The following is a 15,098-nucleotide window of genomic DNA, read 5'->3' on the forward strand; positions in this document are numbered from 1 at the left end:
TAATGCCACAAATGGTGGCTACAAATAAAATCCACTAGCAGAAAAGGCAGAGAACATTTCTTAGCCTCTCATGAAAATGTCTGCTCTCCAGATGACACTAGATCATCCTTTTACTTTGTAAGATGGCAGTCTAAACAGAATGTTTTTCCTTAAGGAATAGGTTTGTTTTAGAAAGCTAGTGTTTAAAATGATAAGGGAAGGCAGGTCAATGAACTGTTCCATAAGGTCTGTCATTCCTCCTCTCTCTAGATTATGCAGGTTAAACAGTTTGTGACACTGTCAGTTTACTTAGCATACCTGTTCCTTGTTCATGTGGCTGCTTTTGCTCACCAGTGATCCCACAGTGGCTTAAGGAAAGATGAAAGCACAGGTACATATTAAAGTATAGTCTAGCTAAGATACCATCCGTTTGTCTCGTGCCTAAAAATTGATTCAATTTAATTTGAATTCATTGTAGCTAGCCTCCAGTTTATTTCTCTTGACTGACAGTCAGTGTGCATCTGGAAGTAGATATTCACCTTCTGCTTTCTTAGTTGTTATCACTACGGTGAAGTATATGTCATATAAATGAATAATGTGCTCCTGTACAATTTTTGTGAAGGCAGAGATGTTCTTTCTCCACTAACCTCCCACATGCTTGAGCATTGTGTTATTGAGATGCTTTTGATTCCAAAGACTCCACTGCACATCCTCTGCCATTTACAAACTTGAAAATTCAGATAAAATGACAGAGCTATAGAGCTATGAACATAACCTTGCTGTTTTGCCTCATTTTCCTGTCAGACTTTAAGCTAGACAGACACTGAAGACAAGCAGCATTCAACAATTTCTCTATACTTTTAGATATAAGAAGTCACAGCTGTGAGGAAAAAAAAGAAACAAACAAAGCCAACCAACTAAAAAACAAAAAAAGCAGCTCTCCTTGCATATTGCAAGGAATACTTAGAGCTGCTTCCAAAACAACGGCCAATCTAAACAAAATGTTAATAAAATTATTATTATATGGCTCAAAGTGGCCACAATGAAAGCCAAGGCCATTAAGTATTATGCCTTTGGATGTAAAGATGTGCTAGAGAGAAAGACCCCTTGAGGTTTTATCAGGTGAGTTAGAAGATGGGAGTTTTGAATAAGTCAGCCTATCCCCTGTATCACAACAATCACCATCAAGAGAAAAAGAAAGGTTACTGTCATAGAGGAGTCTCTTCTGAGGGGAACAGAGGGCACAATATGCTGTCTGGACCCAACCCATAGGGAAGTCTTCTGCTTCCCTCGGGCCTGGGTCAGAGTAAATAAAGGGGATGTTGTTGTGGAGTCTACTATAGGCCACCCAGCCAGGATGATGACACTGATGAATCATTTTTAAGGAACTCAGAGATACCTATAGATCAGCCACCCTTGTCCTAAGGGGTCACTTCAACTTGCCAGATGTTAACTGGGAATACCACACAGCTGATACAAGCGGGTCCAGGAGGTTCCCAAAACACCAGGATGATAACTTCTTGGTACAAGTACTTAGGGAGACAAGTAGGAAAGGTGCCCTCCTAGATATATTGCTTGTGAACAGAGAAGGTTTCATGGGCAAAGTGGCGATTGGTGGCTATCTTGGCCACAGTGACCATGAAGTAGTCAAGTTTAAAATCTTTGGTGATAGAAGGAAAACTGCCACCAAAACTTCAACCGTGGATATGGGGAGAGCAGACTTCAGGCTGCTCAAGGAACAGTTAATAAGGTCCCCTGGGAAACTGCGTTTGAAAGCCTTGGGGTCCATCAGTGCTGGTCAGTTTTTAAGTACTACCTCTTAAGAGCACAGGAACAGGCAATTGCAAAATGCTGAAAGTCAAGCAGGCAGGGCAGAAGGTTGGTCAGGCTGAGCAGGGATCTTCTAGAGCTTAGGTAGAAAAAAAAGTGTACAGCCCCTGGAAGTGAGGTCAGATGACATGGGAGGACTAGTAAGATGCTGTTTGCCTCTGTAGGTGACAGATAAGGGTGAGAAAATTTGTATGGCCAAGGCTCAATTAGAGTTGAAACTGGCCAGTACTGTGGGGAACAATAAAAAGTGTTTTGTTTTTTTTTTATACATATATATGTTAACAGCAAAAGGAAGACCAGAGAAAACATTGCTCCATTACTTGATGAGGACTGTCACCACACAAACAGAGATGTAGACAAAACAGAGACCTTTGCCTTATTCACCTTCTTTGCCTTCTTCACCTCTGTCTTCAACACCAATGATGTGCTCTGGGATCCCAAGTGCCCTGAGCTGGAGGACCATGACTGCAGCAACAACAAACTCACAGCCAAGCCCAAACTTGTGTGGGACTTGCTGCTCCTGCTGGATGCATGTAAGTCTATGGGGACTGATGGGATTCCTCCCAGGGTACTCAGAGAACTAGCTGATGATATTGCAACACCTCTCTCCACTATTTTTCAATGATCTTGGGAATCTGGAAAGGTCCTGGTCAACTGGAGGCTGGCAAATACTCTTCCAATTTTCAAGAAGGGCAAGAAAGATCCTGGTAATTACAGGCCTGTAAGTCTCACTTCAGTGCTTGGTAAAATTATGGGGAAAATTATTTTGGGACTTATTGAAAAACACCTGAAAGACAATGTGGTCATTGTCCACAGCCAACATGGGTTCATGAGGAGAAATTTCTGCTTAACAGCCTTAACTTCCTTAATGAAAAGGTCACCCATCTAGTTGATCAAGAGAAGCCAGCAGATGTCACCTTTTTGGATTTCAGCAAAGCTTTAGATACTGTTTCTCACAGCATCCTTCTGGACAAGATGCCCTGCATACAGTTATACAAATACATAATATGATGGGTAAACAATTGGCTGATGGGTCAGGCTTGAAGGGTTATAGTAAATGGGGTTACATCAGGCTAGCGGCCAGCCCATGTGTTCCCCAGGGCTCCATTCCAGGGCCAGTTCTCCTTAATGTTTTCATGAATGACTTGGATGTAGGACTTGAAGGTATACTGAGTGAAGTTTGCAGGTGTCACTAAATTGGGAGGAGCTGTTGACTCCATCAAGGATAGAAAGGCCTTCTAGAGGTATCTTGACAAATCAAAGAGCTGGGCAATCACCAACAATACCAAGTGTAACAAGAGCAAGTGCCAGATGATGCACCTGGGACAGCACAAACCTGGCTGTAAGTACAGACTGGGGGATGAGAGACTGGGGAAGGATCTGGGTGTTTTGGTCAAAAGCAAGTTGAATATGAGTAAGCAGTGTGCCCTGGGAGCCAAAAGAAATAACCATACCCTGGGGTGCAACAAGCATGACATTGCTAGCCAGTCAAGGGAAGGGATTGTCCTGTTCTGCTCTGTGCTGGTGCAGCCTCACCTTGAGCACTGTGTGTGTTTTTGGGCACCACAGTATAAAAAGGACATAAAACTATTAGAGAGTGTCCAAAGGAGGGCTACAAAGACAGTGAAGGGTCTGGAGGGGAAGACGTATGAGGAACAGCTGAGGTCCCTTGTTTTGTTCAGCCCAGAGCCGAGCAGGCTGAGGGGAGGCCTCATGGCGGCCTGCAGCTCCCTCACGAGGGGAGCGGAGGGGCAGGCGCTGAGCTCTGCTCTCTGGGGACAGCGACAGGACCCGAGGGAACGGCATGGAGCTGGGACAGGGGAGGGTCAGGCTGGGGGTTAGGGAAAGGTTCTGCACCCAGAGGGTAGTCGGGCACTGGGACAGGCTCCCCAGGGCAGTGGTCAAGGCACCAAGTCTGTCAGAGTTCAAGTAACATTTGGACAATGCTCTCAGACATACAGTTTGATTTCTGGGTGGTCCTGTGCAGAGACAGGAGTTGGACTTCCATGATCCTTGTGGGTCCCTTTCAACTCAGGATATTCTATGATTCTGTGATAAGAAGGCAGACTAAAACTGTCTCTCAAATCAAAGGACAAAGTCACCACTAAGTACTGGGACACAAGGTTTTACAGCTAGACAGCTGTAGGAAGGCCATTACTTCTGTGTGTTCATCTGTTTCCATACTGATACATGGCAAAATAATGCTGGCTTTTTCTTGTACAATGCTTGCAAATCTTTCATGCAGAATTGCACACTCAAAACCAACTTTTATTTTTTATTTATATATAACTCCTCTGATTTAAAGACTCCATGAGTATTCACCTACAGTTATATTTGTATAGTCGCATGAAATGAAATAACACTAGGAATGGAACAGATTTCACCACTTTAAAACAACAGGCAGAGAATGGAGGTTATTTTTTTTCCCCAAAGCAAGCTCCCAAATCTTGTATGAAGTGCTACAGGATTCCCATCTGCATTGAGACCTGATACTAGGTAACTGCAGTAAAGTGAATGGTACTTGGATTACCTTTATTGCTTTAAAATGATGGACAGTTAGTCCTGGGAGATGTCAGATCAGTGGCTGCAGAAAATCTAGATACTTCAGTCACAACCTCAGACCACTAAACTATTCCTCCTGCCTTCAAATGAACTTCTGCATATTGGCACAGTGCCATTCAATTCAATTGCATTACTTAGAGAAAAATGAGTCCATGCCATTATTGAACTACATTAGTATGTGCCAGCATTTGTTGAAGTAACTCTATAATTTGCCAGCCTCTGATTCATGCAAATACAGAAACCCATAAAAAATTTTAAAAAAAGTACTTTGAAATCTTTCCCAGATAGTTTCCATGATCTTTTTAATACCTCTTATAAGAGCACAACAGAACTTTATATACATCCAAATGAAAGTAGAATATAGAGTTGATTGACTTCAGTGGGAAAACCAGAAGAACTTGACTGAAGAAATATAGATTGATACTTTCTAGATATTTAAATATGCCTTAAATAAATATTTGCACCAAATTGATTACAGTTGCTGCAGCTCTGCTGAATTTCTTAGCTAGTAATAGCAATACTGATTGTAGCTTCTCCTTTAACATGTTTTTCATAATCTTATAACATTTTAAAATAAATTATACATGTTTCAGTGGATGATTTTGTTTGATTCCATTCTGTTAGAGAAAAGGATACATCAAGTCTGAGCTAACAATTTTAAATATGCTAAAAGGCCATAGTTACATTTCATTAACTCTAATTTATAATCTTGGCATGAACCATGGAAAGATTTTCCATCCTATTATTGGTAGAGGGCAATATATATTTTACCCACTAGCCTGACCATGCCAAGTACTGACCTGCTTTCACCTCCACTCAGGTGCAAATGTATGAATGCTGTTCCCTTACAGCATCATGTCTGTGCATGTTATAATGGAACAAATTAAAGTCCGTTGTCCATGACCAAATCTCCTGTGTGCTAACAGTTGCATTCCATTAAAAAGTAGACTGTGCAGCTCTGCTTTCTGTTGTGAATGACAACATGATCCAAATAATTTTACTCCCTTCACATGACTAGATGTGAGTGTTCACATATAAGCATAAAAATAGCATATAATAAACTGACACATAGGACTGATAAAGTGAGAGTCCCCCACCCTTATTCAATTTGAGCAGAACCCTGTTGATTTTAATGAGATTACTCACTCAGTGGAACTCAAATAATGGCATAGAAAGAATGGCACATTGTTTCTTAATGGTAACAGTCATAGCCAGCAACAGGGAAGTATTTATTTCTGACAGACATGATCTAACTGAAACGCTTAAAATACATTTTTTTTCTCCAACAAGATTTGCAAAATTGTGCTATTTAATATTAGGTAAAAGTCCAAATTCAATTCCTGCCACACAATTTTATAGTTTGCTAACTGAAATTATTTAAGCCACCTGTGAGATAATCAGTAGCAAACAAAAATTGATGTGAAACATTACTATTTTATTTTCACTGAGTTGTAGGACAATTATTTAGTCAGAAGTGTCAGGGACATTGTACAAATCATATCCTGAAGGAGTTCCAAACACTTTTGTAAAGAACCTTTAGAATTGTGGAAATAAGGAGAAATAACTGAGGTAACTGAAAATGAACAGAATGACACTGAAAATAACAGGCTGTGGAACTAAAAGTGGACCAAAAGGGCACAATAAAACAGAGAAAATTATACACTCAAAGAAAAGAGGTACTGGTAGGCTCTCAAGAGCCTGTTATCCTCAATACTGGATAACCTTTACTCACGTTCTACATATTTACTGCCCACCTTTCTTGACAGGTTATTTGTCTCTCTATGCTTTAAAACCTCTAATGAAAGAACTTTTAAAGCTACCATATGCTACATTACAATGCTTAAATAACCTAGTGTAGAAAGTATTCTGTAATTCCTAACTTTACATCCTTTTCATGGTCTATATAGTCTGTTACCTCTGATAATCATACAAGTATTTTAAAAAGAGATCATGTCAGAAAGAGATACCTAAATGAATTCTAGCTTAACAGTTAGGTGATGAGAAAAGTCTGTAAAATAAACCATAGGAAAGTAACACAAAGTTTTGTTCAATATTTGTGAAAAAATAGAACACAGCTCAATTTCTGGAAATGCAAAGCAGGTGAGCCTGAGCTTTTCAAGACAGTTTTATTACAGTAAGATTTCTAACTTTCATTGGCAGTTAAATGCTCTGAAATCTCAGTCACTGTGCCTAAGATTTTGTCATAGGATCTGAGCAGACGAATCTAATAGTCCTACCCATCTACCCTATCAGAAAAAAAGACATGAAGAAAAAAACATTTAATTATGCACTTGAGAGTACCACATCAGGTTCACTTCATTATTTATTATTTCCAATCAAGTCATCTTATTCCCGTCAGTGAGGCTTTGATCACAGAATCACATCAGCCTCCAGAGGTCTCTAGTCAAACCTCCTGTGTGAAGTGGGTCCAGGTTGCACAGGTTGCTCAGGATCCTGTCCAGATAACTATTTAATGCTTATTGGTTTGGCTACTCATTTTGAACATTCATTTGATGCAGCAAAGCGTGAAAGAGAGCACTTTAAAATATTACAACTTATATATACATTTATAAAAGCAGAGAACTGGCAGCAAACCTGAGTAGCACATAGCATAACTGCATCAGCTAGAACTTTTTTAAATAAGTAAGCAATTGTCTAGACTTGCAGTCGCCCTTGCTCGTTTTGACTGAACAATGTTCATAAAATTCTGCTCTCCAGGGAGAATTCCTAGAACACGAACTTACGTTATTTCAGCATGGAATGAAATACTCATTTTTATTTTCCAGCCAAACAAATTTATCGCAAGAATAGTGCCTTTTCAGTGCTCTATAAAGAAAAACAGATGAAATAGTTGACTGTAATTACATTTCACCCCAGAACAATAGCATGACAAATGTTGCTGCCTTTAGTAAGAGACTGTGGGTCAACCTTCTGGTAAGAGTTAGGACACAAGCCCTCAGCTAGGAGCTCTCTCTCCAAAGCTCCAGCTGGGTACAGCCAGGGCTGCCGCTCCTCTCGTCCTGACAATGGTTTAAGGAGGCTTTTATCTGCACAGGCCCTGGCTGAAATGTCAGCTGACCTTCTGCAGGAGGGTAGGAAGGCCCTGCAGAGGGACCTGGACGGGATGGGTCGATGGGCAGAGGCCAGCGGGATGAGGTTCAACATGGCTAAGTGCTGGGTCCTGCACTTTGGCCACAACAACCACATGCAATGCTACAGTCTTGGGGTGGAGTGGCTGGAAAGCTGTGCATAGGAAAAGGATCTGGCGGTGTTGGTCGATGCTCACCTGAACATGAGCCAGCAGTGTGCCCAGGTGGCCAAGAAGGCCAACGACTTCCTGGCTTGTATCAGGAATAGTGTAGCCTGCAGGAGCAGGGAGGTGATCGTCCCCCTGTACTCTGCTGCGGTGAGGCTGCACCTCGAGCGCTGCGTTCAGCTTTAGGCCCCCTAGTACAAGAAGGATATCAAGCCCCTGGAGTGTGCCCAGGCTGAGGGACCTGGGGTTGTTTAGTCTGGAGAAGAGGAGGCTCAGGGGAGACCTTATTGCTCTCTAAACCTACCTGAAAGGAAGTTGTGGGCAGCTGGGAGTCGGCCTCTTCTCGCAGATAACTAGAGATAGGACTAGAGGGAGTGGCCTCAAGTTGCACCAGAGGAGGTTCAGGTTGGAAATGAGGGGACATTTCTTCTCAGAAAGAGCAGTCAGGCACTGGAACGGGTTGCCCAGGGAGGTGATGGACTCACTGTCCCTGGGGGTGTTCAAGGAAAGACTGGATGTGGTGCTTAGGGACATGGTTTAGTGGGTGACATTGGTAGCAGGGTGACGGTTGGACCAGATGATCTTGAAGGTCTTTTCTAACCCTATGATCCTATGACTCTATGATCTATCACTAAAATCCCCTCACTTCACAGAGCCAGGCAGCTCTGTCCAGCGGGCACATCTGTAAAATATTTCTCAAAGCTCCTCCATTATTTCCAGACTTGTCCCGCCTGCCATAATTTACTCCCTTTGTGCCCCGTCGCCTTACCCACCTCCACAGCGCCTCCCGCCTTCAGCCATTTTCCGTCGGCGGAGCCCGCGAAGCCCCGGCACGGCACCGCCGCGGGCGGCGCTTGGCCCCACCGCGCTGCCGTCGTGGGGCGGGGCGGCAGCGGCAGCCATGGCGGCGCCCGTCGTGCCGGAGACCGACAGGTAGCGGCCGCCCGGCCCGGGGCGGGACCGGGACCGGGACCGGGACCGGGGTCGGCGGGGCGGGACCCCGGCCTCCTCCCCGCTCACCTCCTCCCCCTCTCCTTCTCCGCAGCATCCGCCGGGCCGTGTCGCTGCTGAACGTCGTGGACCCGGGCCGCTTCCCGCGGCTGCTGTCCCGCCTGCTGCAGAAGCTGCACCTGAAGGTCGGGGCGGGCGGGCGGGCTCCTGATGGCCGGGCCGGGGCCGGGGCTGGGGCCGGGGCCGTGCCCCCAGGAGGGGCCGCTCCGGTGGGCAGCCGCTTCCCCGGGCCTTGCTGCGAGTGCCCGCCCTCATCCCGTGCTGCTGTGGCCGTGGGCCAGAGCTTGGGGGGGTTCAGGTCGAAAATAAACCGTACACGGGCGTTTTTGTCACTTTTTCCAGTCAGATTTGTTTTATTTTACTGATTTCATTTACTTTTTTAATGGCGTGACAGAAGGAACATCAGGAGTCTGTTTCACCCCATGGTCAAAAAGTCAAGTGGAGTTTAAATCTGATTTTGACACAAAATGTTGCAGGGGGAACCATAAGCAAAATGTTAAAACAGAAATAATTTTGTTGAGGATTTCTTCCAAATATATATATATATATATATTTCAGTGTCATGTTTTGCATATTCCCTATTTTTTGTTTAGAGATAAATAAGAAAACAAACACAATTAGGGTTTACATACACCTAAACACTAAAACGTTTCAGGTTAGGAGTAGCGTTGACAGAAAATAAAACCTTGTTAAAGGTTATAGCTCTGAGGCTGTAAGGGCTGTTTGGATTATTTGATTCAATTCCTAATTTCTCCCTACCGAAATTACTAGCTTGGATGCTGCTGATATTGCAGTGAGGTTTCTAATGATTCAGATAACATTTCCATTTTGATATTCTTGCTACAAACTCTGTAATCACTTAAATTTTTCTGTAATTGCCTCATTTTGCTTATTCTGACAGCTCAATTGCTTTTTTTGTTGAGCTTTGCAGTTTTGGCTTATTAAGTGGTCTAAATGTGGTGGTTTGATGTTTGTAGCATCAACTATTAGTAATTACATTTGAAAAGATGACAACATCTGCATTTAAATTACTCTTTAATTTACTGCAGTATAATAAACATAACTTCTGCGTTTAAAAGTACAGCACATTCTTAGTAATCTTCAGTAATATGGTGTGCTATATATTGTAAAAATCTGACTTTCAAAACAGCTTACATTAGGGCTTCATTTTCTCTATAACAGCGTAGGCATTTTTCAAAAGGAGTATCTGGAGTGGAAGAAGCCTGCATAAGTAACTACAAAACAGCTTTGCCTTCAGTTTTCTTTGGAATAGTGCACTTCTTACTTTTCTTATTTTTACTTGTAAAAGTTTATTGGAGACAATCTGATGTAGTCAAAAGATATGTGTTTCCTTAGTAGCTCTCAAGTGTAAGTAGAAAGCATTTTCTTGTGGTGTTTTTAAATTGACCGTGATAAAAGCACACAATATTTTGTAAGTTAAGTCTGATATTCAGTGAGATGAAACATTGTATTACATTGTATTTTTCTGCTGGAAAAGGGCTTTTCTTTGTCCATTTAGAAAAACAGGACAAATATTATGCTTATAAAAATGGGGAGAAAGCTTTTCTATTGGCAAATATGTTTATGGCAGCCAAATAGAATGTCAGCAGTAACTATTTTTGTGCTTCAGGCTGAAAGTAGCTTCAGTGAAGAGGAAGAAGAAAAACTTCAAATAGCTTTTTCGTTGGAAAAGCAGGATCTTCATCTAGTTCTTGAAACTATATCATTCATTTTGGAACAGGTACATCTTTTTTATCATTGTGAGTTGTTAAATATATATATTTTTATCAGATTGTGGTTTTAAAAATATAGATGTGAAGCTAAAAAGTAATTTGTGAAAACATGTATCTATAGTAAATTATGCATGTCTTGTGGGCATGATTTTACAGCTTTAGTTTGCACACTTTGCTAATCTGAATTGGACTCATTGCATTTGTGGGATGATTTTCTAAACAAAGTAAATACAGATGATGGAAACCACCTCTGTATGACTGTGAGGGAAGTACTGGTACTTAGGTGTAGTCTTTCCTCTTATTTGTAGGTGAGCAGACAAACTGCTGTAGCTCTAGTGTCTGTATGAGTAGGTGAATGCATGATGTACAGCTAGGTGACTTGTACACAGAGGAGGTTCGCTGTTTCTGCTGTGCATTGGCACTCAGCCACCACTCAGGTGGGATGCCAAGATATGACACATTAAATATGTAACTCTATTTAGAAGTTGTGACAGCTGCAGTGTTGTTGATACAATTCCATGCAAGTACAGTGAGTGCAGTCTGCATTGGGCATGCATACTGATGGCAATCAGGTGTGCCATGAGATGTGAATCGTCCTTTCCTGCACGTGTCAATTTAATGTGAGTTAGCTTAGTTAACATGTTCCACAGTATTAAAAAGAGAACAAACAGACAGTGAATCTATGAGAAGTTAAAAGAAACACTGGTCACATCCAGACTGGAATTTTGAAATTTTTTCTCAACCTGACAGGAGCTTACCTGTATTATTCTCTGGTCTTAATTTGACTGCTTTAGTATGATAATTATTGCAGATGGGTAGAAAGAGTAGTTGTGTGTCCCAGGACTTACTTTTTTTGCATCTAAAAAAAAAAAAAAAAAAAGTACTGATCAGTCCAAAGAAGATTCCCAGGTGTAATACTTGTTACGTGAGGACTCTTCTATGTTCCAACTGATTGCTGCTCTTTTTTTTTTTTTTTTTAGAATAGCTGCTTATCCTGTCAAAGCATAAATTTTTTAATAGCCTTTTGATCTATGGACAGATAGAAATAAGGCTGCTGCATGGTTTTTGCTGTATGTGTTGTGTTGGGTTTTTTTTGGGGGGGGCGGGGGGTGGGAGGGAGATTTGGAGGATAGTGGAGCCCTGTTTTTAAAGTGGAGGCCAGTCAATGATATAGAATGTTTATCACTAAAATCGATGCTAATGTGGGTGTAGTTTGGAAAAGCTGTCCTTTTTTCCTGGTCATAATTGACTTTAAAGCCCAGATTTTTTCCGGTGATAGCTGTTTTAGCATATTTACAGTGGAGAAATATAGGGGTGTACCGAGATCTGGTCTACATATGCATTTTTCATAGTTTGTCTATCTCGTTTGGAATACTGCACTTTGAGATATAATTGGGATAGTTACACTCCTCTGTCTGCTCAGTGAAAGGGTTAATATGAACAGGAAAGTTGCTAGCTAATATCAACAGTAGAGTTGCTAGTAAAAATCTTGGGTGGATGTGATGGCCATCTGTGGTAGAATTTTGCTGGCACAACTTGTAGAACAGCACTTCAACAATAGCAGTTATTTTTCCTTTAAACAGGCAGTTTATCACAATCTGAAGCCTGCTTCACTGCAACAACAGCTGCAAAGTATTCACCTGGATCAAGACAAAGCTGAAGCGTTTGCCAGTGCATGGGCAGCTGCAGGTCAAGATACGATTGAAAAGTTCAGGCAGAGGGTTTTGACCCCTCAGAAGGTAATTTTTTTTTTTTATTTATATAAGAGAGTAAAGCTATATAGCTGTGTTTTAAAGCAAGAAGTCTAAGATACAAAATTCATGACAAGACAAGGTGCTGAAAAACAGAACAAGCTTATTAGGTAGTGGATAAATGTGGTCAGGGCACTGAAGTTCCATTGTATCTTTAGGTATAAATGTACACATTTATGAGCAGGTATAACATCCTGTGATTCTTGATAAGCCTTCAGCTGCATTAGGAGGTGTGTATACAGAATGTATCAGTGTCAGACAGGATCAAATAGTTCTACAAAACTGTTGAACACTGGCTTAATTATTCTTGCTTTACTTTCATTATTGCTATATATCTTGCTAGTATAAGATTCAGTTTGTTACTCTATGATTTGTTTAGTGAAAAGTACATAGAAAATGAATTTGATAGGTAAGGAATACATGGTACACTGACAAAGTTAGAACATAGTGTATACCAGCAGCTTTTACACTTTTGGGTGTAAAATGCACATTTTGAGAAGACAAGACATGTCAGTGACAAAGTCTAAAGATATACGTGATTGCATTAGAGTTGATTTTTTTCCAAGTACTTAAACTTGATCATTTGGAAAACTGGGTAATTTTAGACACACAACTTGTAGATTTTTCTTATGTGCGGAATTCTACTAATTCATGCACCTAACTAAGAAAGTGGCTGATACTGTAAGTACACACACACACAAAAAGAAGAGTTGCACATAATATTCTTGGCTTCTGTTTTTTTTGAAATAATATTTACCAATGCCAAGCATACAAGTCCCAGAGGTTAAATGATTAGAGGTACACTGATTATATAGGTAAGTATGACTTTCCATTTGAAGGAAGTGAGCAATTTGAAAACGAAGTGAAATTGTAAGAGCTTATAAGGTTAATTTTTCAGAATACAACATGTGCACGCAGATTGGAAGGTAATTCTGAAAGCACTGTACCAAGCTGCTGTCCATGAATTTTCTTAAGACAAACTGCGCAGTGATCTATATTTTGCTGCTGGGTTTTCAAAATACGAGAATCTAGCACAAACAGCTTTGATCATCATTTATTTGGAATTCTAGATATGCTAAAACTTGTACCCTTTGCACCTGTGGTCCTTCTGTGACCTCCTTTGGGGGTGACACTTGTGTGTTTGTCTGTAGTTTAGTGTGAGGCCTGCAACATACAATACTTCTGGCGTGTGTTATGGCTTTGGAGACTCTTTGTGCCTTCACCACCATCTCATGTAATGAAATTACACTTTGCTGGTGCTTTACATCCCATATAAAGTAGTTTTAAACTATCATTTGTAATTATGCCTGCACAAAAGCAACTATAAAAATATAGTGTCATTTACTTTTTTTTTTTAAGCATGAAAACAGGTTTAAATCTATGTGTCTGCCTCTACATATGCTTAAAACATCATTTTCACCCTTTTCCTTTCTTTTCCTAGCCTGGATGGCAAGTTGAGTATCAGTTCAAGTATGAATGTATGCCCTAAGGTATAGTTTATTTGAACTGCTTGAATTTACATTCTCAGTATGTTTTGAAAAACCTGTAAAGTCTTTATTCTGTAGACTGTAGTTTAGTGAAAAATGGTGAAATTCAGGAGAGCATTTCCATAGCCAGAGGATTAAATTCACAGAACTAATTGCTAAACACAGTATTTTTTTTTTCTGCTAACAGGGCATGTAAAGAGAAAATATTTAGGGATAATGGAAGAAGAACTTGTGATCTCCCTATAAGACACTACAAGGTGATTCATAAGATTATGAGTGTAGTAGATGGCTGCGTGAGCCTTTCATTTATTTCCTTCTGTATTCTGTAAGTAATTGTATATTAGCATGTATTTGCTGTATTATCTTGGTGCACATTGAGAAATAGTAGGCTAAGTATTGTCTTAAGATATATTGTAGTAGCAAACACTATAAATTTTCATCAGTACCTCTTGCATTACTTTTAAAAAAGTTGGAATACTGGAAAACACTTGGGGTATGATTGTTTTTGGATTGGTTTTACAATTCAGAATTTTAGATTGATTTAAAGATCATATGAGCTTCTTTAAAGAGGTGTATCTAATTATTAATATTCTCTGGAATGGTTAAAACATTATTTAAAAGACCTGGTCCCATAAATGTGCCCTCCATATATAAGTGCTTTACAAACTTGTTTACGTGGCTGTGTGCAAATTCCAAATTTGCTCACTTCTCCCACAGAAGGAATATGTATATATGGCAAAAGGAAGTGACAGTTCTCTTGTCATGCTTGTCAGCAACGTAATCGCAAAATAGTTGAGGCTGGCAGAGACCTCTGGGGGCCATCTGGTCCAGGTCCTCAGGCAGGGCCACCCAGAGCAGCCTGCCCAGGACCATGACCAGGTGGCTTTTGATGATCCCAAGGAGGGAGACTCCACAACCCTTCTGGGCAACCTGTGCCAGTCAGTGCTCAGGCACCCTCGCAGTAAAAAAGTGTATCCTGATGGTCAGAGGGAACCTCTCATGTTCTGTTTTGTTCTCATTGATTCTCGTCTGGGCACTGGGCATCACTGAAAAGAGCCTTGCTCTTGCAAAGAGGAGGATCTTTGCACCCCCCATTTCAGGTCTTTATATACATTGAGAAGATCTCCCTAAGCCTTCTCTTCTCCAGGCTGAACAATTCCAGCTCTCTCAGACTTTCCTCACAGGAGAGGTGCTCCAGTCTCTTCATCACCTTCACGGCCCTTTGCTAGATTCTCTCCAGTATGTCCATGTCTCTTATGTGCTGGGGAACCCAGAACTGGAGCCAGCACTCCTGGGTGTGGATTCACCAGTGCTGAGTAGAGGAGAAGGATCATCTGCATTCACCTACTGGCAATGCTTTGCCCGATGCAGGCTCAGGACACCACTGGCCCTCTTTGCAGGAAGGATGTGTAGCAGGCTCATGCTCAAGATGGTGACCACTAGGACCCCCAAGTCATTTTCTGCCAAGCTGCTTTCCAGCTGGTTGGCC

The 15,098-nt window shown here is 41.3% G+C and overlaps 1 protein-coding gene and 1 long non-coding RNA gene across 7 annotated transcripts in view; one reads left to right on the top strand and one right to left on the bottom strand.

Moving 5' to 3' along the window:
- LOC106047879 (uncharacterized) overlaps positions 1 to 8,709 on the bottom strand; it is a 55,486-nt gene extending 46,777 nt beyond the window's left edge. For both annotated transcript variants that reach the window (XR_007159437.2, XR_010827901.1), the window contains exon 1: positions 8,401 to 8,709. This is a non-coding gene — a long non-coding RNA (uncharacterized lncRNA). The remainder of the gene's footprint in view (positions 1 to 8,400) is intronic.
- COMMD10 (COMM domain containing 10) overlaps positions 8,423 to 15,098 on the top strand; it is a 120,299-nt gene continuing 113,623 nt past the window's right edge. For 4 of the 5 annotated variants that reach the window (XR_010827900.1, XM_066988702.1, XM_066988703.1 and 1 more), the window contains exons 1-4: positions 8,423 to 8,560; positions 8,673 to 8,763; positions 10,269 to 10,379; positions 11,955 to 12,110. Coding sequence is in view for 4 of the 5 variants with exons in the window: in XM_066988702.1 (XP_066844803.1) it covers positions 8,529 to 8,560; positions 8,673 to 8,763; positions 10,269 to 10,379; positions 11,955 to 12,110 (390 nt within the window). In the remaining variant the exon portion in view is untranslated. The remainder of the gene's footprint in view (positions 8,561 to 8,672; positions 8,764 to 10,268; positions 10,380 to 11,954; positions 12,111 to 15,098) is intronic. The other variant, XM_066988701.1, reaches the window with a different exon arrangement.

The sequence above is a fragment of the Anser cygnoides genome, chromosome Z (assembly GCF_040182565.1).
Source record: "Anser cygnoides isolate HZ-2024a breed goose chromosome Z, Taihu_goose_T2T_genome, whole genome shotgun sequence".
In the NCBI taxonomy this organism is placed as follows: Eukaryota; Metazoa; Chordata; class Aves; order Anseriformes; family Anatidae; genus Anser; species Anser cygnoides.